At 41.6% G+C, this 25,222-nt stretch overlaps 3 protein-coding genes across 3 annotated transcripts; 1 reads left to right on the plus strand and 2 right to left on the minus strand.

Annotated features, from left to right (window-relative positions):
* Positions 1 to 40: 40 nt before the first annotated feature.
* On the minus strand, positions 41 to 10,672 carry dhrs12la (dehydrogenase/reductase 12-like a). The gene is made up of 10 exons (XM_041994399.1): positions 10,578 to 10,672; positions 8,976 to 9,109; positions 7,202 to 7,284; positions 7,007 to 7,102; positions 6,834 to 6,915; positions 6,688 to 6,749; positions 6,483 to 6,587; positions 2,830 to 2,920; positions 2,612 to 2,749; positions 41 to 923 (listed from the first exon to the last, which is right to left on the minus strand). Exons 1-10 carry the CDS (start codon positions 10,631 to 10,633, stop codon positions 808 to 810), a joined length of 963 nt encoding a protein of 320 aa, XP_041850333.1. The 5' UTR covers positions 10,634 to 10,672; the 3' UTR covers positions 41 to 807.
* A 643-nt stretch (positions 10,673 to 11,315) lies between these two features.
* On the plus strand, positions 11,316 to 15,947 carry ap1s3a (adaptor related protein complex 1 subunit sigma 3a). The gene is made up of 5 exons (XM_041994400.1): positions 11,316 to 11,425; positions 12,199 to 12,377; positions 13,218 to 13,326; positions 15,450 to 15,587; positions 15,663 to 15,947. The coding sequence occupies exons 1-5, from the start codon at positions 11,423 to 11,425 to the stop codon at positions 15,696 to 15,698; spliced, it is 465 nt and encodes a 154-aa protein (XP_041850334.1). The 5' UTR covers positions 11,316 to 11,422; the 3' UTR covers positions 15,699 to 15,947.
* Positions 15,948 to 16,215: 268 nt separating this feature from the next.
* scg2a (secretogranin II a) lies at positions 16,216 to 19,091 on the minus strand. Its single transcript, XM_041994397.1, has 2 exons — positions 19,012 to 19,091; positions 16,216 to 17,987 (listed from the first exon to the last, which is right to left on the minus strand). Exon 2 carries the CDS (start codon positions 17,977 to 17,979, stop codon positions 16,216 to 16,218), a length of 1,764 nt encoding a protein of 587 aa, XP_041850331.1. The 5' UTR covers positions 17,980 to 17,987; positions 19,012 to 19,091.
* Between the last annotated feature and the right edge of the window lie 6,131 nt (positions 19,092 to 25,222).

Raw genomic sequence — 25,222 nt, forward strand, 5'->3', positions numbered from 1 at the left:
TGTGCTTTCTGTTTCCTGTACAAGTGTAACTACACACACAGATCAGTGATTTTCTTTATTCACGCGTGTTTACAGGATGAAAACAAGTCAAAGTCAGTCAGTCAAAGCATTTTTCTTTTCTTTTTTTAAGGTGCTGGGCAGATCATAAATGTCAAGTGATGCTGCTGCGTTTTGTGTGTGTGTGTGTGTGTGTGTGTGGCACACAGCTCAGAGAAAACACACCTCCAGTTTGGGTTCAGCCTGTGCACAACAGGAGCTACACTACATTGCACACGCACACACACACACACACACACACACACTTATGTTACTGACAGGGATGTTAGACACCTGGACGCGTTGTAAGTTACAAAAACAGGCGTGATGCTGAACCCAAAGCTGGTGTGTGAATGTGTGAACACACTGACTTCAGTCACATCAGATTCCCATCTGATTGACTCTGTTAATAAAGTCACTTTGTGTGTGAGTGTGTGTGTTTTTTGTGTGTGTGAGCTGCAGCATCACCGTCAAACACTCGTACAGTAAATGTAGTTCTTAAACAGTTTGGTCACATAAAAGGTTATAAAACGTTACAAATCTGCTAATTCCTCAGTTAGAATGAGTTTAATCTGCCGTCATGAGGCTGAATCTCCAAAAACACATCACTTCATGTGTGTGACCACTTCAAGCCTGGAACTTGTGGCACTGGTTTGTCCTACTTCAGCTCCAGCAGATCCAGATCTGTTCCCTCTTTCTCAGCTTGGAGGTGAAACTCAGCCTCGTCGATATAAACTGCAGCCGTTAGTGGATGTGGTGTCTCCTGCTTACTCAGTGAGGCTGAAACGTCTTGGCCAAGTCCTCCAGCAGAGACAAAAGCTTTTGTTCCTCCAGAGGGGAGCTGTGAGTCCAGGCCAGCGGCAGGTGGGTGGACACCATTTTCCTGTCTGGAAACACATATAGAGTTTAGGATGAGAAATTATTCCTGATAAGATAATTCCAGGTCCATGTTTCCATCTGGGTAGCATCCCCAGTACTTTTTACATCTGGAGCTGAGACCAGTTGCTGGACTATTTAGGGAGAAATGTTGTCCCATTCTGGTCTGGTAAAGGATTCTAGCTTTTCGACAGTCCTGGGTCTTCTTTGTGATATTTTTGATGTCATGATGGTCCAAATGTTTTAATTTGGTGGAATGTCGGGACTGCAGGCAGGCCAGTTCAGCACCCAGACTTACTGTTGTGCTGGATGCTGATGGGAGCAGCCCAAGCCATTGACACTAATGCAACCCTGGCCTGTACTATCAGAGGTGCAGGCTTTTGATCTGTGGTTAAAAAGCCTTAAACTAGCACTATATAACTTTCTGACTTTAAAACTTCTGACTTGTTTCGATGATACAGTGTCATTTGTTAATCACAGTCGCACGCTAGCAACTGGATAGAATAGAATAGAATAGAAATACTTTATTAATCCCTTTGGAGAGTCCTCAGGGAAATTTGGGATATCAACCCACTGGGTGTTCTGACCTGGCATCATGCCTGATTCATTAAAGTAATGTGAGACAAAGGGACAGAGCAAGAGATAAGACAAAAATCAGCATCGGACTGATTTTTACGGACTATAGAGAGAGCTCATAGAAGAGACAGGATGCAAGATGGATTCTGAACTGTGGTTTGGGGGGGGGAGCCTCAGTGCAAAAATATACCAAAGTTCAGTGGTGTTGCTTTAACATAATTTCCAAGTAGATAATTATGCATGTTTTTTCTGCAGAGTTGTCTGAGGGCCCAAAGATCACTGGCATTTAGTTCTGACCTTCAGCCTTGTCTTATGTGCACAGAGATTCCTCCTGATTCTCTGAATCTACACTGCAGATGGCAAGATCTTCACTTCAAAGTCTTCATCATTTTATGACAATGGAAATTTTTCTGAAATTGTCTCACAATTTTAAGATTGGTGAACCTCTGCCCATCTTTACATCTCAGGGATTCTGCCTCTCTGTCATGTCACTGACCTGCTGCCAATTAACCTGGCTGTCTAATGCTCCTCCAGTTGTTTTTGATTTGCAGGCAGGTAAATTCAGCACCCAGACCTTTCTCCAGTAATGCCATGCTGCTGCGGTGGATGCGGTTTAGCATTGTCTTGCTGGAATATGCAAAGTCTTTCCTGAAAAAAGACACCTGGATGGGAGCAGATGTTGCTCTAAAACCTGTATATACCTTTCAGAACTGATGGAGCCTTTCCAGATGGGACAGCTGTCAGTTCCACAATGTGTATGTGTGTGTGTGTGTGTGTGTGTGTTTCCTTTCAGACTTCAGTCTCCCTCTTTAAGGTCAATGGGGACATTGTGTGTCAGTTTAGTACAAAAAAGTGTGTGTGTGTGTGTGTATACTCATAGAGGCACTGTACTCTGGCAGTATCTGGCACCAAAAGCAGCCAGCTGCAATGGATCCAGGCCAAATCTCTAAACACACACACCATGCTCTCCATCCAACCCACAAACTGCTAATTTAACTCTCCCTCTTTTCTTTTGCTGCTCAGTTTTTTTTTTCTTTAAAATTTCTGGATTTTTTTGTCAGAACCTGGTGAAAGCTCAGATCACAGAGTGAGTAAAGAAGTTTTTCTTCTTTCTGTAACATACCCTGGTAGAAACGTCCGCTGGGGTTTGTGGCAGCAGCCTCAGAGACAGCTAGCCACACTACGGTGTCAGCCCCCTGATCTGGCGTCCGCAAGCTGTTCTTCATGGAGCGATGGAAGTCTGGCATGGCGTTGGCCACCGCTACGACACATACATAGATAACATGCATCAGACGTTTGGATACTCACACAGCCTTTGAGTTTGCAGTGATTGGTCAGTACCTGGAGTATCCACCCAGCCGGGATGCATAACGGAGAAGTGGATGTTGGTGTGAGTCTTCGCCAGCTGCTCTGCCATCACGACCTGCTGCCTCTAAAACACACAAACACAACTCATCTGGTAAAATTTCAGGTCTGAAATGTCAACATTCACAGTCTTTTATAGATCAGTCCCCACCCCCAAAATACTTTGCTGTCTTTCAGCAGTTTGAGCTCATGACTTACTGTTTTAAATAAAATAAGTCTTTTATTTAAGACTTTCTAACTAGGGATGTTACAATTACTTAATTTTACAATTAATCACAGTATTAAATACCACAATTAACTAATCCTAAAGCTTGTGCATAGAATGATAAAATATATCAAATCCTCTAAATGCTTTAAAATTTTTAAAATCTTCATAAATAAGGAGGATGAAGTGTTTTTTTGGTGGATTCTGTTTGGTGGATCCCTGCAACAAGGCACCTACATGCCCCAAATAAGCTCCTCTCACTGAGATAATACCAAATTCATATTTTTAACATGGCATATATTGATATAATATATGTGTTAAGGAGTAAGGAGTGTTCATGTGATTTTACAAATTTTTAGTGTTGGGAAATCAATTAACACATAATAATCATGATAACTGTAAAATCTGGATTATTTCTTTGACAATTATCAAAGAAAATCTTTAATTATGACATCCTTATTTCTAACTCCCCACAATTCATTCTCCCCTTTCACTTTTTCAAGAAGACATTTACATTATTAGGCCTGGTATTTTCCTTTTATTAAATGTCTCGTTGTCATCAGACTGTGTACCGGCTGCTTTCAAACACACAATTGTGCAGCAGATTATCAAAAAAGAAAGATGTTGTTTCAATTGTTCAAACTACAGGCCAATATCTTAACTCCCTTTTATGTCTTAAATTTAGGAAAAGGTTGCTTATTATCAGCTTTACTCATGTTTAGGCTCTTACGGAGTTTGTGGAGGGTTTAAGTCTGGTTTTTGACCTCTCCACAGCACTGAGACGGCACTTTTTAGAGTTTTTAATGATCTTCATTTAACTCTTGACTAAGGTTTCTCTGCTGTTTTAGTTGTTTTAAGTTTAACTGTGGCAGTTTTACTGTGATTTGAAGACGTTTGTTGGTCTTAAAAGCACTGTAGGAAGTCTTTCCTTTAATTGTTACGCCGATGACATCCAGATTTATTTTCCTTTTAAAGTGTCCCACTACAGCCTCTGTTCAACTGTCTGAACAATGTCAAAGACTAGTTAATACAGATTCTTTTTTAGCTTAAATGAAAAAAAAGTTTCTGTGTTGGAGATCATTCTCCTTTAGATGAGTTAACTTATACATTTGGTCCTCTTGTTTCTCACTCTTCTCCAAATAATAGAAATCTGTTTTTGAGTATTTTTTGACAGTTCTTTTAAAAAACAGAAGCAAGGGGCTTCAGTGATCAAGTTTTATTAGTTACAGCTGATTGTCGAAGCAAAATCCTGTATCCTCTAAAAGACCCTGAGAAACATTTTCATGCCTTCATCACATCTACACTGGACTAATGCAATTCTTTGAACTTGGGTCTTGAACACTCATCTCTCCGTCGCCTGCTGTTAGTCTGTGTAGTGTGTAGTCATCATACATTATTATTAATCATTTAAATAAAGTTAGTATTATTTATAAAGCCTCTGGCTCTGCCGACTCAAGTAATTGGCGGGACAAAAAATATCTTATATCATTAAATAAATTAATCAGTCTCAAGACACTGATTTGTAGAGTTCTCATTTGAATTTATCCTAATCAACACACAAGAAAAAGTCAGATCATGACTAGTTAAAAATAATATGAATATTTATTGACTGGACTACAAACTATGTAATATCATCAGAATGCTCTACACTTCTTTTAGCAGGTCACATATACACATCACTCACATTTTAGCAGATTTGTACAGGCTGTCTGCCCATTTTCGCACTGATTTTAAAATAGTTTTGCCTTCTTTTAAAATTTTACACACTATGGTACCTGTTATTTATCCAGTGTGCTCCATTTTTAGATCCTCAACATAATACTGAGAACATTTAGTCTGGTGCTCTTAGTTCGACCAAAGTCTTGTTTAAAGGTGCAGCGTGTAAATAAATAAAAAGATAGAATTTTTAAAATATATTATTAAAAACTGTGTTTTCTTGGTTTTTAATCACTTAAATAAAATAACTAGTATGATTTTATTCTCTTAGAATGAGACATTAATGTCTACTTAGCATGTGTCCACATACATGGCAGCAGACATATTTGTACCAGCCTTTTTTGCTACGGTGTCTCTAAATGGACAAACAAATGGACAAACAACTCTGTGTAAAGTGAGAACCATCTGAACTTTAAAACTACAGTACCAGCTTTGTTTAATAGGTGCTAGACCAACGTTTGGGTTAAGTAACGCTTTAAAAGGACTATAGAAGAACAGTACATATGCACACAATGTTGAAGTAGTTACCTGTAGTGCAGTAATCGCTGCACCTGAGGCCACAGGATAAACTCATTAATGAAAACATGTCTGTCTAGAAGAATTCTGGCCACTGACAGCCACCGTACATTTGCAACTGTTCTTGGTATATGAAGTAATTTCTATGACCATCTTTACAACTAAATGTCAGTATTTCTTTAAAGTACTCAGGGAATCGGACTTTTGTGGTGGCAGCCCCCTAAACTCTAGGGCAACCTGCCAACACGGCAGAGTCTGTACAGTCCTTCAAATCCAAACTGCAAACACGCTTTTTACCTTTTAGAGTTCTGTTAGAGTGTGAGAGATCTAAGCATAGCATTTTTATGATACACACTCAAGCTTTACCATATAAGGTTCTCTGTCCTACAGACTGGATTCACACACGAACATGTCTTCTATGCACACAAGCATCCTATGCAAACTCTATGATTGGAGGATACAGGACTGAGGAATTTTCTTTGTTTAAACCCTATATAAGACAGAACTGTACATCAGGTCTTTAGGTCTTCGTTCTGGTTTTGGGTCCTCCGGATTTTTCTGCAGAAATCTGTTTTGATGTCTGAACTTTTGTAATAAACTTCTTTTTATTATTCAAGTCAGCATCTAGAGACATTTTTGCCTGAGGTTCAACTTTTCCACATCTCCTTATCAAGATACATCAAGTGCCATTAGTTTTTTATGGTGTGGTGTCTCTTTGAACTTGTTTTAATAACAATTGTATTTGCTCTAAAAGGTTCGTTTTGTCTTTTTTGTCAATATATTAAAGGTTTTATTCTTTCAGACAAAAGTTAAGGTGTTCGTTGTCGAAGTAAAACAATGAACATCTTCTACCTTAACATTTGTCTGAGAGAAGAAACCTTTAATATAAACTATTGCTTTTATTTGGCCTTGTCTTTTTTCTTTGTGAGTTTGATATTGATTGATCAACACATTAACATCCTAAATGCAAACAAAAAGTAGCAATAGAGTAAAAGCTGGGGAATAATGGGGGTACTTCATTAGTCCTATGGAGTTTTTACTATTAGGGGGTACTTAAATACTCCAGGTTTAATAATTTAAATCTGTCAGACATGTCTATGATAACAGATCCTCTCCTTCACCCTCAGTTCCTCCTCCAGTCTAGATTTAATGTGGTCAGCGGCGGGCTGGCAGAAGACTGAACAGATCTTACTTTGTGCTGGGCGTAGACCATGGTTCCGTCATACCGGCCTCTGTCAGACTGCAGGTTTCCTATCCTAAGCTTCTGCACAAGCATCCCCCCTGAAGACACTAAGATCTGAGCACACAAGAAGGAGTTATAGAAGATGTATGGACAGGGTTAGGGTATCACCCACATGTGTGTTTCTGGCAGGATAAAATTCAGAGGCCAGACTCACCACTCTGGGATCTGCGCTCTTCTCCAGTAAAGGAATGAGAGTCTTGGTGAGGATGTAAACTCCTGCAGATCAGAAGAAATCTTTCATCACTCTTTCCATCTTCCTTCTTCCCAACATCTCCTTCACACCTTGTTTGTTTTACTCACCGAGGACGTTGGTGGCAAAGCTCTTCTCCAGTCCCTCAGCATTCACGTCCCTCTGACTCATGATGGCACCTGCGTTGTTAATCTGTGTGAAATAAAAATAACATCATGATGCATTCACTGCACACAGATGTAATTAAATAAGCCCTGAAGTTAGGATCAAGCAATTTTATTACCAGCACATTGAGGCTCTTGTACTTCCTCTTGAAGGCTTCAGCAAACTCCCAGACCTTCTTGGTCTCGGATATGTCCAGGATGTGGACGTAGATCTCCTGGAACGACACCAGTGATTTACAGTCATGAGAAATGTCCCATCGAGTGAATCATCTGTGACATCGTTTTGGTCTGGTTAGAAGTGAGTCACGCTGTACTTTGTTTCCCGTCTCCTTGACGATGTCAGCCCTCGCCTCCTCGGCCTTGTCCTTGTTCCTGCACACCATGTGGACTGTTCCGCCTGCGGCAGAGATAAATTCACTGAATCAGCAGGGAATCGTCTTTATGTTTCTGAACACGGCCACAGCAGAAAGGAAAAGTTTTACAGAACTCAGCAGTTCTGTTACATGATTCACAACAGCATCCCCTCTTAATAACTGCAATATTTAAAAGTTGACAAATATCATTACCTTTGTAGAACAGTAAAAAGCCTGCATTGAAGGCCAAGTTCTCTCTCTAAGGTGCCATTTACTGTGGTAAAATCAGATGTCTGAACATTGCCAAGAATCTTTAATGTGAATTTTTCTGACGTGGTACAAAGAACAAAGTAGGGGTGGACACACTGACGCTGTAATGTGTTATTTTCAGGTGTGGTACAGAAAACTAAAGTAAATGAACATATTTCAGTGGTTTTAATATAGGAAATGTTGCTAATTTACAACCTATGCAAAGCGAAGGAGAAAATGATCAGGATTAGTTTATTCTCAGGATTATAAACCTAAACATCAGAAACTTTACAGACAGATCTGAACAAAAAAACTCCACATCTAACCAGAGAGCAGATCAGTTATTACTTACTGACTGACAAGCAAATTCTGCATCTTCCTATTAGACTGGTGTTTATTTCCAGCCTGATCTTTGTTCTGATTTAAAATGTATTTTTCCCTGAACTGTAAACTGCTGTATCTCAGCATCCGGAAAGTTGTCATTTGTGACATTTTTTATTTTTGGTGGCAAATCTATTTTTTCCTGTCTATAATCAGCTGTACAGATTTTTTTTTTAAATTTGATTTATTTTTTTTTCATTATTTTATTTTAATTATTTACTACATTTTTTTATTTATTCCTATTAATATTTTATTTTATTTGAGTTTTTTTCTTTTTTTATATATTTTCCTTTGTTACTGTATTTATTATTATTTTATTCATTCTCTGTACCGCTTGGTCCCAGCATTAACAGGTGAGAGGCAGGGTACACCCTGGACTGGTCACCAGTCCATTGCATGGCCAACGCATAGGGGACAAACAACCATTCACACTCGGACTCACTCCTAGGGAGAATTTAGAGTCATCAAATAACCTAACATGCATGTCTTTGGATGGTGGGAGGAAGCCAGAGTACCTGGAGAGAACCCACGCATACAGGGAGAGAACATGTAAACCCCACAAAAAAGGCCACCGCCCTCAAGGTTTGAACCCCACCAGCGACCTTCTTGCTGTGAGGCTGTGGTGCTAACCACCACACCACCGTGCAGCCCTATTATTTTTTTATTATTAAATTATTTTATATAATTGTAAATAAATGTAGGGGTTGGGTTAATAGCAGTTATTAAATTTAGAAGAAGTTTAGTTGATCTGGTTTTAAGACATTTTTTCTCTCAAAAAAAGAAATAACACTGGAAGTAGTGTTTATAGGTTCGAGTTGTTTCCTTAATAATACATGTTTCATCCCTTGTTTCTTATTATTTCTCATTTATCTAAAGGCTAGACATGTTTTCTTATTCAAAAGTGCAATTATCTTACTGGACTGGCAGACTGAAGCTGCTAGTGTTTTTCTTATATAAAACAGATTTTTGCAATGTGATACCTACAAGCCACAGGGTCCATCCTGGTACCAGCCTCTCCAGGATGGCTTTAGATGTTTTGTTTCCAAGCTTTAAGACAACCTCCCTGCGACTGTTTCTGTCAGTCTTTTAGGTGTAAGAGTGGTACCTCTCTTAGCGATAGCCATGGCGGTGGCTTTGCCGATGCCACTGTTGGCTCCAGTAATCATGAAGGAGCGTCCAGCCACGGACACGTCCAGGTCCTTTTCCACAAACCGCTTGGAGGCTGACAGGAAGCCATTCCTGCAAGACATCATCATTATCTGCTTCATTTCTGTATCTCTACAGTTTCCACACACCTACAGCACATCTCTGCCTCACTACTGTGTGTGTGTGTGTGTGTGTGTGTGTGTGTGTGTGTGGGAGGGGGGTTTGAGGTCAGCCTGCTTACTGTACGTCTCTTCATAGCTTCACTGTACAGACACAATGAAGGAGGGAGTGTGCCTGGTATTGCAGATGATCAGAGACGGACTGCAGCAACTCTGTGTGTGTCAGAGAGTATGGACCAAAGACCTCAATTCCCCTCATTGTCCTCAACTTGATGCCATTGTTGATGGCGGCTTAAGGTGGGGGGTGGTGAAGAGGACGGGGATAGAGGTTAAATAGCCGCTCTGTTCGATGGTGTCATGCAGAGAGCTATTAGAGCCAGGTCCGAGCAGGGAGCTGCTCTCTGGGAGGAAACACAACACAGAACAAAGGGAAGAGGGGAAACAATGACAAAAGCAGCTCTTCAGGCTGCTCGGTGAGCTGTATGCTGATGAGGACAGGCTGAAACAGATCAAATAATCCTGGTGGAGCACTCATGATATTTCTGTGATCCAATATTGACGGGGTCACATAGCTCCTGCTGAGTCACTGTAAACTCTGCTTTGATTCATAAATCGGACATCCTGTTCAGGGATGCTGCAGCTGAACTGAAGCCTCCAATCAGATATCAGATTATCTTCTTCTCATTTAAAGATCTGGTCCTTCCCCAGTGCAAGAAGATAAGATTATATTCACAGTGGTAGAAACATCACATGACTGTCCATACTGCATCTATAAACTATATTTTGTTTCATTAGATCACAACTGTGATCATGATATGATCTCAATAGATAATGATTAGATCTTTGCTAACATCACAAATTCACAGATATGATTTGGATCAGATTGGATTCAGGATCCCATTTATCTTAACAACTTAGTTATAATAACTGAGGTAGTACACTATGACTTTCAGACATTTTAGTTGTTAAAACAAAGCAATTACAAATAATTCCATGTGTTTTGCCTAAGAATGTCCCATAAATTATTAATGTATCCATGTCTGGTCTATATTCGGATCATAGAATTTGCACAGCCTTAACCAAGAAATTAAAAAAATAATATAAATAAATAAATAAATAAATAAATAAGACGACATTTACAATCATATAAAACAGAAACAATCTTGCTAAACAATTAGTAAATGTTTGAAATTTCATTTCACATGTCAAAACTTACTGATTTACACTGTTCAACCGAAATCTATAAAAATGAGTTGTTTCTTAAATTTTATCAAACTTTCCCAGTAATGTAAAGATACAACTGACACACAGCTACGGAAAATACGCTTAAAATCTGGATTTAATCATGATTTGGACTCAGAAGACGTCCTCCCAGCAGGATGGTGAGCTCAGCAGCAGCCTCCAGCTTCTCCCCAACACTGTGAACAGGTAGAACATCTTACCTGGTAAACTCGGTCAGTCCCTTCAGGAACCAGGCGGAGTTGCGGTACAGAGACATGGTTCTGCTCTGGCAGCCTCTCTGTCAGGGTCTTTAATTCTGGACCAAAACCACGTGCAACGCCGCCGAATAAACAGAACTGGGACCGTGACTGCAGCGCCCCTAGCGGCAGGTCGGAGTCACGCATCAGTTCACAAATACACGATCACATCACATACACGCACACTGAGGGGTGCTTTGTTTGCGAGTTTAAAACATCCAGCAGGAAATATAAATTCAGAAGAAACAAATTTATGCCAGTTATGAGAAAACAGCAACAGATATAAGCTATTAGCTGTTTCAGGGACAGAATTATACATATTTTTAATTTAACTGAAGAATAAAATATTACTTTAAACGAATATTGAAGTTTAAAAAAACAACCGGGTGCGTAACTAAAACAGAGAATGAATGAATGAATGAATGTTTTATATACAACTGAAGACATGACAAAAGTATTGATAATAAACGAATTGTTTAATGATAAATAGATATTAAGTAACTAACTAACTAACTAACTAAATAAATAAATAAAAATAAATAAATAAATAAAAATAAATAAATAAATAAATCCTTACTGCAGTCCTCCAAGTCTCTTTTAACACCTACACTGAGAACAGCTCGAGCGGCCAGGTTGCTCCACGGCAGCCAATCAGCAGCCGGAGCGCAGCAGGGTGCGGCTCTGACCGCAGATGGTGCGCGCGCACTGACGTGTGGGAGGAAACGTCTCACAGAGCAGAAGGTCTCCGGCTCAGGTGTGTTTTCTACCTGTATGATCTCTGCTCGGTTCTGTTCAGGTGGACTTTTAAAATGGTGAGTGTCCAAACTTTGTCCGTTTCCCTGCAGGCAGCAACAAGAACCCGAAAGCCTTTTTATTTCTAAGTTTGTGTGGAGGTCTATTTCCAGCACTGTGGAGAAGACATGGGACTTCTTTCAGTTTTTCCTCCTCCTTGTTAGAGGGCTGAAGAGTGTGTCTGCAGATGGAGATGACTTTAAACATCAACCAGCTCGTTATCCCGATTTCAGTTGAAACAAAAGCCAAGTTTATCTCCATGTGAAAAAAATCACTTTATGATGTCAGATTTATAACCTTCAGGAAACGAACTTTCCAGCATTGCATTGGACTGGCAAATAAATGCAAATCTCTGATGGTAACTTTGGTCCTCTGATGCAGCGTGTTTCCACCCTTCTGGCTTTCTGCTCTCCACATGTCCAGCTTTGTAGCAGACAGAAGCTGTGTTTGCAGCTACACCCCAGGGCAAAGAGCTCTCACTAATTACCCTTGCACAACAGAGGCTGTGTTTTCACTGGGTTATTGCACTCAGAGGTGATTTCTAGTTGAGCAATCTAATTGCAGTTTGTTGCAGAGGTACACCTGACTAGTCAGCAGGTGTTACTACGTGTTTCACGTTGTTTTCATTTAACAGGCGTCACAATAACCACATGCCAGCTTAATGACTTAAGCAGCCGTAAGATACGATGTTCCTCCTGTTTGCATTACACGCCTTTCTTTAGTTACAACACAGGTTAGATAAAACTAAAGAAAAATACTTTCTGTTCTCTGTCCCTCTCTCCGTCCTGTGAAGATGCGCTTCCTGTTGCTGTTCAGTCGGCAGGGGAAGCTGCGCCTACAGAAGTGGTTCACGCCGTTATCAGACAGGGAGAAGAAGAAAGTGATTCGGGACATGATGATGTTGGTGTTGGCCCGTCCACCTCGCACCTCCAACTTCCTCCAGTGGAGGGACCTGAAGATCGTTTACAAGAGGTAGATGCACCAGATGCAGATTTGGGAGGTCGACCTATTTTCTCCCTGCAGCTGCTTTTAAGATTCAAACCGTAGTTAACAAAAAGCATGCTTTAGGACTTTAACAGGTTAAAGAAAAGAAAAAATCTGGAAAAAAAAACAACAACAAAAAACAAAACAAAACATGGTGAAGCAGTGCAGGTATAAATGTCTTTACCCCCTGTACTTTGTAGCCTTTAAATGGAGCTGCCAGTTTACTTGAGAGGTCACATCATCAGTTTAATTCAGTCGACCTTGTGCCGTCCAAGTGTCACGTGACCTTAGTTTGTATTCACCTGAGGTGAAAAGTCACAGAGGAAGGAAGAACAGTCCAGATCTACTCATGAGGAGGAGAGGGGTCGCTCCATGAAATAATAATTTTCATGAGTGAAGAAGAAGGAGCTGCTATAGAGTTTCTGCTATTTCGATCCAGTCATGTCACATAAATTTATTTAGACCCTAGAAAGTCAGGGTCCTAGTCTGAGCCTCCTTAAAGCTCATACCTGAATCTGACTGAGAGTCTGTGGTCCTGGACAGCAGCAGAAACCCTCCAGATGTGACAAACTTACAGGAACACAGAAAACCCAAAGCTGTAGCTGTGAAGGAGCAGCTGACAAAGCACTGAATGATACAAAGACCACATTTACAGAACCGACAGATTAAATGTCAAGATAAACACAGAGCAGGTCCCAGATCAGTAACAGAACCATTTTAGTAAAAACTAACATCTCCCAGCAAAATACAACTCAAAATGCATTAAAACAGATCATATGAAGCTGCATTCCTCATGGGTTTCCTGGTTACTGTCATTCTCCTCTGCAGGTATGCCAGCCTGTATTTCTGCACTGGTCTGGAGAACCAGGATAATGAACTGCTCGCTCTGGAAGTGCTGCACAGATACGTGGAGCTGCTGGACAAATACTTTGGTAATGTAAGTAAAGCTGCACTGAGCCTGAAACATCAGTAATGATCATCTGCTCATATGGCAGCTTTCTTAGAGCAAACTGTTGACATTTCCAAGCGTGACAACCCGTTAAATGTTTCTGTTCTGCTGAGAATGATGTACAGTCTTCTTTTATTGTCACTTTGATCTGATGTGAACTCTGTAAAGTCAGATGTTTCTGTAATTGGTCTTTATTGTCATTCACAAGCAAGGACACCTCATCAAACTGAGGTTACTGGTTTAATGAAAGGATGAATAAGAGAGATTTGTTAGTTCTGACTGGTTAGGCTGGGAGGAGGAGACTCAGGGTGGAGTTTCAGTCTCAGGATGTTAGTAACCCCAAATGGTACCAGTGAAAAGAATCAGATGAAGGATATGAAGAAAAAGAAGAAACAAGAAAGAGGATAGAAAAGTGAGGGAGGGGGGATGGAGGAATGAAAGATGGATGAAGAAGGAAAGGATGGAAGGGTAAGTTAAGTGGAGGAGATGATGATGGGTGAATAAGGGAGGATGGAAAAACTGAGGAATGAGAGAAGGATGGATGGGAGAAAGGGAGAATGAAAGGATGGAAGAATGAGGGCTAAGGGAGCATGAGTGAATAAGGAAAGGATGGATGATAAGAGAGACGGGGAAATATGGAGGGGAGGATGCGGGTTGGTGGGTGGAACGAAGGAAAAATGAGAGAGGAGGTGAATGAAGGAGGGAAGGATGAATGAGTGAGGGGGTGGTGGAGGAAGGATGGAAGTATGAATGCGTAAGGGAGAGATAGGAAGGGTGTAAGGAAACACAAGAGAGGGGAAGGACAGACAGTTAAGAGGGAGGGAGGAGTATGAAAAAATGGAAGGATGGAGGAATGATGCAGGAAGGCATGAACAAGGAAAGGAAGGATGGATGGGTAAGTTAAAGGGAGGAAAGCTGGAGAGGAGGATGATGGGTAAGAGGAGGAGGCAAGGATAGAAAGATGGAGGAATGAGGGCGGGGGATCATGGATGAAGATGGGAAAGATGGATGGGTAAAAGAGGGAGGAAGGTTGGAGGGAAAGATGATAATCAAAGGGAAGGATGGAAAGATGGCTGAATGAGAGTGTGGGTGAATGAAGGAGGGGTGGATGTGAGAGAGGGAGGAAAGTTGGGAAGGATGGATGATGACGGGAGGAAGAGAGGATGGATGGATGAAGGGGAGGAGGAACAGGCAAATCAATGAGAGATGAGGATGAATGAGGATAGGGAGGTGGGGTATGAGAGAACAAAGCAGGTGATAGAGGTGTGATGGAAGCTGAACCAAAGTTAACAGATTAACTTCATTTATGTGCCACAAGCTGTTGGAACACCCCCATCATTGTAGTAATTCTTAAATAATAGCAGCAAAGAACTGCTTTAAATGGTAAAATTTAAACAGCAGAGGCTCATAAAATATACTGGACATGCTCACACACCGTTCTGAGATCTAGTCCAGGGTCTAGTTTAAAAGTCCAACAGCCAACAGCCAAAATCTGCTCTTTAACATGGGCTGTCAGGGAGGGTTTGTGGACAGAGACCATAATTCGGTCATTTCTAGTGAAATCAACTCCCGCCAAGCACCCGGGGCACCACCAGACACCTCGCCTGCCCGTGCATGCCTGCTGCAGGCCAGTCATACCTTAAACAGTTTGTTTGACAACCAATAATCAGGAGGTTGAAAAGACTCTGACCTGCTCTACTGAGACAACAAGAGCTAGTGATGTCTTCCAGGGTGGACAGGGCACAGCTGATGATTTTGTGAGCTGACCTTATCACCCCCTACAGAGCTTTTCTGTTAGCAGCTGATTCTGTCCCCACCGGGTCCTGAAGTCAGATCAGATCAGATCAGATCAGATTGGACTCTGTGCTGCGGTGAGGCTGGCTTCACATCCTCAGCAGATCTCTGTCCTGACTCTGGACATGTCGGACTCCCTCTGGTGTCCACCAGGTGGTTCTTCTTATTTACCACAACCGCAACAAAGATGGACAGGGAGCTGTGTGCTCTGTTTGTCGTATATCCACTGGATATTTTTACTCTGTAATTGAAAGAAAGATGCGTAGGAGGCACAAATTGCAGATTTCTGAAGAAATGGATGATTTATTCTGCTTTAGGTGTGTGAGCTGGACATCATTTTCAACTTTGAGAAAGCCTACTTCATCCTGGATGAGTTCCTGATGGGTGGAGAGATCTTAGAAACCTCCAAACTAGCAGTGGGTGTGTGCATGGAGGAGTCCGACACCCTGCAGGAGGTACAGCATCCTTCATCATACACACAAATTTTTACTGTTACACATGAGATCTGCTCATATCTTCTGTCCCCACAGACGATGGAAGAATACATGAGCAAACCTGCATACTGAGCATGATCCACGTTTCGAGAGTCAGAGCCATTGTGAGACCTCATTTTTTATAATCTCAGGGTTTTAAGAGAAGAAGACAAGACTGTTGAGATTTGTTCTCGACAGATGTATTTTGTGATTAAATGAAGGAACACTACACAGTAAGGAAAAATAAAGTCAATGCTTTATTCATTTCAGGTATGTCACAAATGAGCACATTTAAGAAAGAGCTACCAAAAAACACGAGTGTGAGGGTCCAACACCAACATTGTGTTTGTGTGTGAAATGTAAGGCTGGTGAAACACAGCTACGTGTTGTCGAGCAACCAGTTTTTATTCAGAAAAAACATCAAGTGAATGTCTCAACACTAATTTCTAATAAAGAATTTTTTGTAAACCTACGCATTTGTTTAATTCTTCAAAATACTTCATATTTTTACCCTCTTCTCAAAAACCAAAAGAGACACATATACATAGATATATATGAATATATACATTTATACGTATATGTCCTCTCAGTAGTGTTTGCACTACCTAATCTATGCTCCTTTGGCAGTTTTGGCATCACTTCCCTCGGTTTCTGGGTTCAGCAAGCTCAACAGTTTCATCATGGCCTCACTCTCAAAGCCTTGTGTTTGTGTTTCTTCAGCTCGCTCCTCATCCTCAGTTTGTCTTTTCTCATTGGGACTTTTATCAGAGTCTGTTAGATCAAAATATTTCTCTATTGCCTTGGAAAAAGAACCCATTTCGCTCTGTCCGGCGTCATCCCGCTTCTGGCTCGTCTTGTTGCTAAATGCAGGGTTGGGATACCGCGCCAGCATCTGAGCCGCCAGATAAGCTGCCAGCTCATCCTCATCCACGGTGTCGTCGTAGTCGTCTCTGAAGGCGTTTGGAGGGCGCCGTTGTGTGGGAGCGGATTCCCCCAGACGCCCGGCAGGCAGAGTGTGAAATCGTGATGGTGAGGTTTTGTGTTGCCTCTGCTTCCTGGTGGGAGATGAGTCCTCCACACCTCCCAGGCCGAGGATTTTGAGGATTTCTTCTGTTCTCGTCTCCTCTGGGGTCTTGTGGGCGTAAGATGGGGGTCTGCTGTAGAGTTTCTCTTCAGGAACCTGGTGAGGGATCTGAGAGATCCTGCTGTCTAATCTGAATGATTTGCTGCTCTTGTGCTGTTTGTCTCCATCTCTGAGCGTGTTCATCAGGTCTCCAGGTGGGATCTGGTATTTCTGGGAGATGGTGAGAAGCTGGTAGATGACTCGTGGATCGACGTCTTCTCCGTACTGAGTCTGAGCCACCATCCTCTCAGCCCTTTCCTCTTCCTCTTCTGCCTCCCGTTTCTGCTTCTCCTCTTCTGTTGTCTCCAGAACTTTGAGGAGGTAGTAGTCCATCAAGTTGGCCATGTCATCTGCATCACTTGACCTTTTAACTGGATAACGCTGTTCATCTTCTTCTTCGTCATCCTCATTAGGTTCTTCATCGCTGTCAATATAATGGAGCCCTCGATCAACCTTATCTTTGTTACCCTCCTCCTCCTCCTCATCCTGCTCTTCTAGTGGACCCCAGTCTCCAAGGTCCCCATCATCATATGCTGCGTTCCTCACATTAAACAGATCTTCATCTTCTTCTTCATCCTCCTCCTCTTCGTCTTGCCGTTTGTGAAGGATCTTTGACCCAGTTAGCTTGTTGAGTTCATCAAACACGGACTGCAGCGTGGCCAGATTCTGAGGAGTGTACTTCTCCTCCACATTCTCATTGGTGCGTTTAAAGGGGCTCTCATATCTGGGTCCCTCACCATCATCTTCCTCACCCCCCTCATCTTCCTCCTCATCCTCAAACATCAAGGGCATCTTCCTGTGGGGCATGATGCTGCGATGCACGCCTGTTTTCTCTGGTCTGGAGGCAGTCTCCGTTTGTTGGAGTGTGTTGAGCACAGCCTGGAGCAGCTCCTCGCTCTTATCCTCTGGTCCCTCTTCCTCTCGCTCCTCTTCATCATGGCTTTGTCTCAGCATGGCATGCAGTTTCTCAGTGTCGTCCATGTGGGTGACATCATGTCCTGCAGGAAGGCCATGCTGCTGCAAGTCCAGGCCAGATCTTTGATGGAGACTCTCGATGTACTGCAAGGCTTTCAGCATGTCCGCATTAGGCGTCTGGTGGACATTTCCTCTCTGGGAGTCTGGGTCATTTCCCTTCGGCCTGAAGTCTCTGAGCGAAGCTCCATTAATGCCAGAGGAAGCAAGGAAGAAATAGATGAAGAGCAGCTTGGCTACAGAGGTGAGGACAGACTTGGTCTGAGGGAGTGATGGCATGGTGACGTCTGTAGACGGGAGACAAAGAGGAGCATGTCAGCTCTGACCTTTACATGTCAAACAGGTTCACAACAATGACTGATTTAAATTCATTATCACTGCAAATAAGGCATCACAAACAGCTCAGACAGAGATAAATCTGTTTTAGTTAGAGAGAAAAAAGTCAGATTTAAACCTGATCTCAGTGCTTTCTATCAATAATTAACATTTAACTTAGTTTATTTTAAATACTGGGTAGTAATTCTTAGAAAGTATCTACATTAATTGTGTAATTATAATGATAAGCCGCTGCAGCTCTGATTGTGAGTGCAGTGCACTGTGTTTTCCCTGCCTGTTGCTGGTCTGTCAGCATCATACTGGGATCATGCCTCCTCTTTGCAGCAGCAGCCATAACAGCATTCAGCTCCCGTGAAAATCCTATTAGTCGTCAAACTGCTGCTCTCCGTGAGTCACGGCCCTGTTGTCAAGGAAACCCGGTAAGGCTGATGTTCCCGATGTTCCCGATGTTCCTACACAACCCCCTATTTATCAAGAAAACCATCCAAATGCACATTTAATACTGTTCTCAAGCTTTAAGTTCAGCTTGAATTTACTCCGAGACTAATTTTCCTCTATTTTAAGGTTATTTAATAGAAAGATGCACGTCAAAGTGATATATTGAGGCAGCAGAAGAAACTTTAGCAGGTAAATAAGATCACTGCTCAGCAGAAGCAATAAAACCATTCTTATTTGCTAAACTTTGGTTTCTGTCCTGAGTTTATTTAACCTTAAAATTAATTTCTATGTAAGACTTAAAAATGTAAATAATAATCTGCGGAGCGTGTTCAGATGTAAACAAGGAGAGGCGAACAAAGGACCGCGGACAGCGAACACATCATCTGCGCGGCGCATCAGGTTGGCAAACAGCTCCTCCGACAAACATCAGTTTAAAAAGTTTAAAAAAATTCTCGTGATGAATGACAGAAAGCAGATTCAGAGCGACAGGAAACAGACTGAGAGGAACCAGAGCGGAGTGAAATGATGCAGTCCTACCTTCTGCGGTTAGTTTCTGCGGAACACGCTGCACATCTCTCTGCTGCGCCGTGGGAAGTCTGCTTTCAGCACCGCGGACAGCTCCTCGCGCTTTTAGAGGAACCACCTGACTCGTGCGTCAGGAGATACGCAACACGCGCGCACACTCGTAATTTACATAGCCTGCACAGCACGCGCCCCGCGCACGCGTAACAGTTCATTTGCATCAAGAAAAACAAGCGATGCTGTATGAAATCAGAACTAAAAGTAGTTTCACGCAGAACAGTTTGAGCAACATGAAGAATCTGAGGGTTTTTATCAGGCTCACTGACAAATGCGTGCGTGCGTCTGTGCGTGCCAAGTGGTGTTATGAGCCACTGAGTTCTGATCCAAAGCAGATTTAATTGTTTAAATTATGTTTTCTGCTCTAGGTTTTTTTATGTTTCTGGCTGATAGAACAGATTTCAGTTATAGCATCACCATCTCTCTCTCTCTCTCTCTCTCTCTCTCTCTCTCTGTGTGTGTGTGTGTGTGCATATGTGTTTACGCATATAGATGCAGAGATGGTTGGACTGATGCTGTTGTGTCTTTGCTGCAGCAGTGAGGGACAGAGACAGTTAAAGTCCACCGATGACTCACATACGGACTCCGCAAAAGCTGGAGACGGGCGGGTGGGGGGGCAGAAGGACTGCAGAAGTGTGTGTGTGTCTGTATGTGTGTGTGTGTGTGTGTGTGTGTGTGTGTGTGTGTGTGTGTGTGCACGTTTGCCATCGGCCAGTGTGCACTGCTCTCTATTTTTGGCAGCCTGTCAAATCTAGTCAAGTATGGATCAGTGTGTATGTGTGTGTGTTTTTAGATTCATTCATAAATCCTCGTCTTTGCTGTGTTTAATCTGAGCTCTGCTGTCCTCCACTGACCTAATGTTTTAGGTAAGCTTGTCCTGATTTCAGCTGAAGAATAAAATTCTCACTCATAATCGCAATAACTCACAGACTCTCCTAAGTAACATTATAATTATATATCTATATATATATAATTATAATTCACAAATTTCCCTGAGGACTCTCCAAAGGGATTAATAAAGTATTTCTATTCTAAATAAACAACATATTGTTAAAACAACAAGAAAACAGCTTATCTGTGTCAACATGTGTGTGAAAAGATTGATTCATCATAAACTAAATCCTGTTTAGACTCAGTTCTGTTGACTTTGCAATTTATCCTGCTTAACAGAAAACAGTTTACATCCATTTATGATTTGATGAGTCACTTTTTCAAGTCCAACATGCTAGCAAGTTGGACCACTTTTCTGTCAGAAACACCGTCATTCTTGGTGTCATAGATTCAACAAGGTGTTGGTAACACTTCTCAGAGGTTTTGTTCCATATTGACATGACAGCATCACACAGTTGCTGCAGGTTTGTTGGCTGCTTCCATGGTGAGAATCTCCCGTTCCACCACATCCCAAAGCTGCTCTGTTGGATCAGGTGACTGTGGAGGCTATTGGAGTCCAGTGAACTTATTGTCATGTTCAAAAAAGCAGTTGATGATTTGGGCTTTGTGACGTGGTGCATTATCCTGCTGGACGTAGCATCAGAAGATGCTACACTGTGGTCATAAAGGGGTGGACAAGGTCAGCAACAATACTCAGGTAGGCTGTGGTGGTTAAACCACGTCATATTGGTACTAGGGGACCCAAAGTGGGCCAAGAAAGTGGAGACTTATCATACCAAGTAGCGTTGTTCCAGTCTTGTATTCTTGGGTGGGGTCTTCTGCTGCTGCAGCCCATTTGCTCCAAGGTTGGATGTGTTCAGAGATGCTATTCTGCAGGCCTTGGTTGGAACCAGTGCTTATTTGACTTCCTGTTGCCTTTCTGTTGTCTCCAACCACTCTGCCCATTCTCCTCTGACCTCTGACTTCAAGAAGACATGTTGGTCCAGACAACTGCTGCTCACTGGATATTTTCTCTTCTTCAGACCATCTCTGTAAACCTTAGAGATGATTGTGTGCGATAATCCCAGTAGGTCAGCAGTTTCTGAAATAGTCAGACCAACAACCATGCCACATTCAAAGTTGCTTAAATCCCCCTTCTTCCTCATTCTGATGCTGTTCTAACTTCAGCAAGTCATCTTCATCATGTCTACATGACTACATATGTGGCGCTACCATGTGATTGGCAGATTACATATTTGTGTTAACACAAGCAAATGAACAGGTGGAGCTAAGAAAGTGGATGGTGAGTCTATTTTTCCAACACTGCTTAAAGAAATGACTAACACACACGCCCACATACACACAGCATGCCAGTGTTGTTCTGATAAATCCTGAGCTGTGGTCTGACTGTCTGTGGTTGAGTTCTGGTAAACAGAAACCAATTACTGATTAGTTCCACCTCAGTTTCCATTTCCTGAGCCATTAATCAGACTCAGTGTTTTCTAATGTCAGAGTTTGTTTCTGGCAGACAAAAACATGGTTCCACACGGATCTGAGTTACAACCTGCAGGTCAGTCGACATCTTTCTGTGTCCAGTTCCCCTTGTGGACTGGCATCCAGTTTAGGTTGCATTCTTCTATTAAACCAGTGCTAACAGGAGTTCAATCAGAAACAAACAAACTAGTGTAAAGTTGAATTAGTGGGAAGTCTTTTTGGGACAATGAATGAATGTAAATCACATTTAACTGTCTTCACTTCATTATTTATCTGAGAAGTTTCATTTAGCAAAGCAGCACTACTGAACCTTGGCAGATTTTTACACTTTAGCGCCCCCTTGACAATGGTTAATTCAGCACCCATCTTCATCCTGTGTCTTCTCTGAGAGCTGTCCAGCCAGTAAAAGTCAGTCTGATGTTAACTCGTCTTGTCTCCTGCTCTGGCCCTTTCTCTTTCTTTTCTTCTATTCCTTCTATAATCTCTTATTTTTTGTTGTTTTATTTATTTATTTTTTGCTAAATCAGCCACTGTTCACATTCAAAACAGCTGATGTCCAGAGCTGCTAACATTTGACATGGTGCAATAAAGTAAAACATTGATGTAACTTGATGCCCAGGCTGGAAAAGCATCAAGAAGCTGCAGGGAAACAGTGGCTGCAGGAATGTGTTTAATAAATGTCAATGTTTGCCAAATAATAAGGGTGTCCACCAAGCCAGCCAAAGCTATAAGATTAATAAAAAAGGAAAGTTTTAAGCCTGATCTTAAATGTAGAGAGGGTGTCTGCTTCCTGAATCCAGACTGGGAGCTAGTTCCACAGAGAGGGGACTGATAACTGAAGGTTCTGCTTCTGGTTCTACTTTTAGAGATGCTAAGAACCAGACGTAACCGTGCAGACTGAGAGTGGAGTGATCTGTTGGGAAAATCTGGAGCTCTGACATCTTTAAGATCCATGGAGCTTGGTCACTAAGAGCTTTATGTGAGGAGAAGAATTTTTAATTATAGTTTTAACAGAGAGCCAATGAAGAGAAGATGGAACTGGAGAAACATGATCTCTGATGCTTATCTTATCAGAAACTTTGCGGCAGCATTTTGGAATTGAAGTCTGGAAGTAATAAACACAAGGACTAGTTTTTCTGCATGATTGAGACAAGATGTTACTCATTTTGGGAATCTCAAGCAATTGAAAGCTGGAACTCGGCTTCCATTCCAACAAATGTATCTGTTGATGATGTTTTTCTTACTTTTTGTTGTGAAAATAACCATGTAAGCAATATTGTTTTTCTGCAAGTCAGGTATAAATGTTGTTTTCTTTGGGCATTTTAAAGATTCCACTCACAGTGATAAGTGTTCTGTCAGAAGGAGTTTCATCCAGCTTGTCTGTTGATAATTTAACATTTTAATCAGAAAAAGAAAGAAAGAAGAAGAAGAAAAAAAAAAAAACAGTCCTCAAATTCAGATTTTTAGTTTGTAAATCCAAATCACCTTCAATTCTCAAATCTTTGCTGAGTAGCTAAAGTTGCTCCTGAACTTGGCAGAGTTGTTTTCATGGAGGATCTTATTGCTCATACAATAAAGTGACTGAGGAAAAGTGTTTTTATGAGCATGTAGGAGCTGTGTGCCATTTTCAGATGAATAAGTCATGATGTCTGTGGTGTCTTATCCATCAAGGAACAGGAATCTATAACCATAAGTGCTCTTTACACACAGTGTCACGGTGGAAGGGCATCTCCTTGTTTTGCCCTCCCTCTGTGTGTGTTTGCTCCTCAGTGACTGGCTGCTCCTCCATTCATCAACAGCTGGTCTGACAGCCAATAATCCTGCTGCTGAACTCCGCCTGTCAGGATCTTGGCAGTGCATGGAGACAGAGTCAGACAGGGAGGCAAAGGGAGTGGTTGTGAATGGAGCTTTGACGTCACTGTCTTTTCTCTTCATTATCTGTGTATGTGTGTGTGTGTGTGTGAGAGTGTGTGTGTGTGTGTGTGTGTGTGTGTGTGTGTGTGTGTGATGCATCAGTTTATGCTCCTTAGTGAAATGTGAGATGCAGTGTAAGCAGGTCAGATGATATAAAACTGCTGCTCACCATGTTTGTTACTTTTCCCTGAAACAATGAAGTGGCCCAGCTCTGAAAGCAGCATGTTTACTGCTCTCAGATCAGTCTGGGAGGTTTACACTGCAGATGACAGCAGCACAAAGAGAATAATGTCAGACAACCATTCAAAGAGCCGAGCTCACTAATTTTAAAGTAATTCAACCAGACATCATTACTGCAACACACCTTATATCCATTGTTATGTTTTTTTATATGTTGGGATGAAAAGAGGAGGCTGACTGCAGGTCAAAAATAATTTGTGTATCTGCAGCAGCATGAGTCACAGATGCTTTGTGAGGAGAATACAGCAAACGCTGTAAAAGCACTTCGGTTGTTTATGAGAACCTAAATGACATTAATGAAATGAGCAGGACCATGTCGTGGATGAGGAATCTGCAGGAAGCAGAGCTGAGCTGCCAGCATGTATTTATTTGCAGGTTTATGTATTTCTGTCACCTTGGCTTCTTCTCACTGACACTTTTCTTTCATGTCACATCTGCTTCCTGATGTCACCTTTCATATTGTCTTCTTATGTAAGTTCTGTTTTTTATAGCTTGGTGCTGTCACTTGTCACTTCCCTCACTTGTCAACTATAATCCTGCGTGTTCAGATTTAGCCAGCTGCTGTTAGCTACACAGGAGTGCTTCCTAAACAATAAACCATCTTTTCTTATAGCTGGATCTTTTTTGTTTGTTTTTTTATTATTTCTAGTTTTGTTTTCAGTTTATAATTTTCTTGCAGGTCCAACAGAAGTTTTTATAATAATTTTGGATCAACCACAGGAAATCACTTGTTTTCTCTCTCTCTCTCTCTCTCTCTCTCTCTCTCTCTCTCTCTCTCTCTCTCTCTCTCTCTCTCTCTATATATATATATATATATATATATATATATCAAATCTGCCAAGTCTACATCCTTTTTTTTCTCAAAACATCTGGAATAACTTTCCTCACTTATTCTCCGTGTAAAACTGTATGAGACCGTTAATTAATGTGTGTTTCTAATTTTTCTTTCTCAGCATGTATTCCTGGCAGCCAGGTTTCCACTGAGGGGTTTGGATCTGGGTCGGTATGGTTCAGACTTTTTACAACTGTCCACCCAATTCAGGTGAGCGCTCCCCTCCAAGTCGAACCACCACAGGGCATGAGTCATGACGCATGCCGTCATATTAGTACGACGACAACAAACGTGACTCTACAAACCGCAATGGAGGCCAATCAGCAGCTTGCTTTTGTTCTGCTTGGCTTTTGGTTCTTTGTATGAACAGTACATGCTGCATACGACCAGACTTGCTGTTTGCAGGCATCCTTTTCTTATAATCTTTCCCACATCCAACTAAACCATTGTGTTTGCTTTAGTCGTGGACAGTAATGTTTTTTTTTTTTTTACACCCATGGTCTACACTCAGATGATCTGACACCAAACAAAGAAAACTTGGAGCATAAATACAGAGGAACTAATGATGAATAAGCATGAATAAGAACTAATAATGAGCAGCAAATAAATCATAAACAGAACTAAAACCCACAGATCACTAAAACTAAATTTATCCAAAAGTAGTCTCATGTACAACGTGGAGCTCAGTCAGCTGTAAGAGAAACAAAACAATGGTGGCTGAAGTGGCGTAGCAGCAGTCCTCTGAACTTCAACACTCTCTGCAAAACATTTCCATTCATTTGGACTCCACTCAGCAAGAAAGGTTTACTAATGAGTTTT

Source organism: Melanotaenia boesemani, chromosome 9 (assembly GCF_017639745.1).
Source record: "Melanotaenia boesemani isolate fMelBoe1 chromosome 9, fMelBoe1.pri, whole genome shotgun sequence".
NCBI lineage: Eukaryota > Metazoa > Chordata > Actinopteri > Atheriniformes > Melanotaeniidae > Melanotaenia > Melanotaenia boesemani.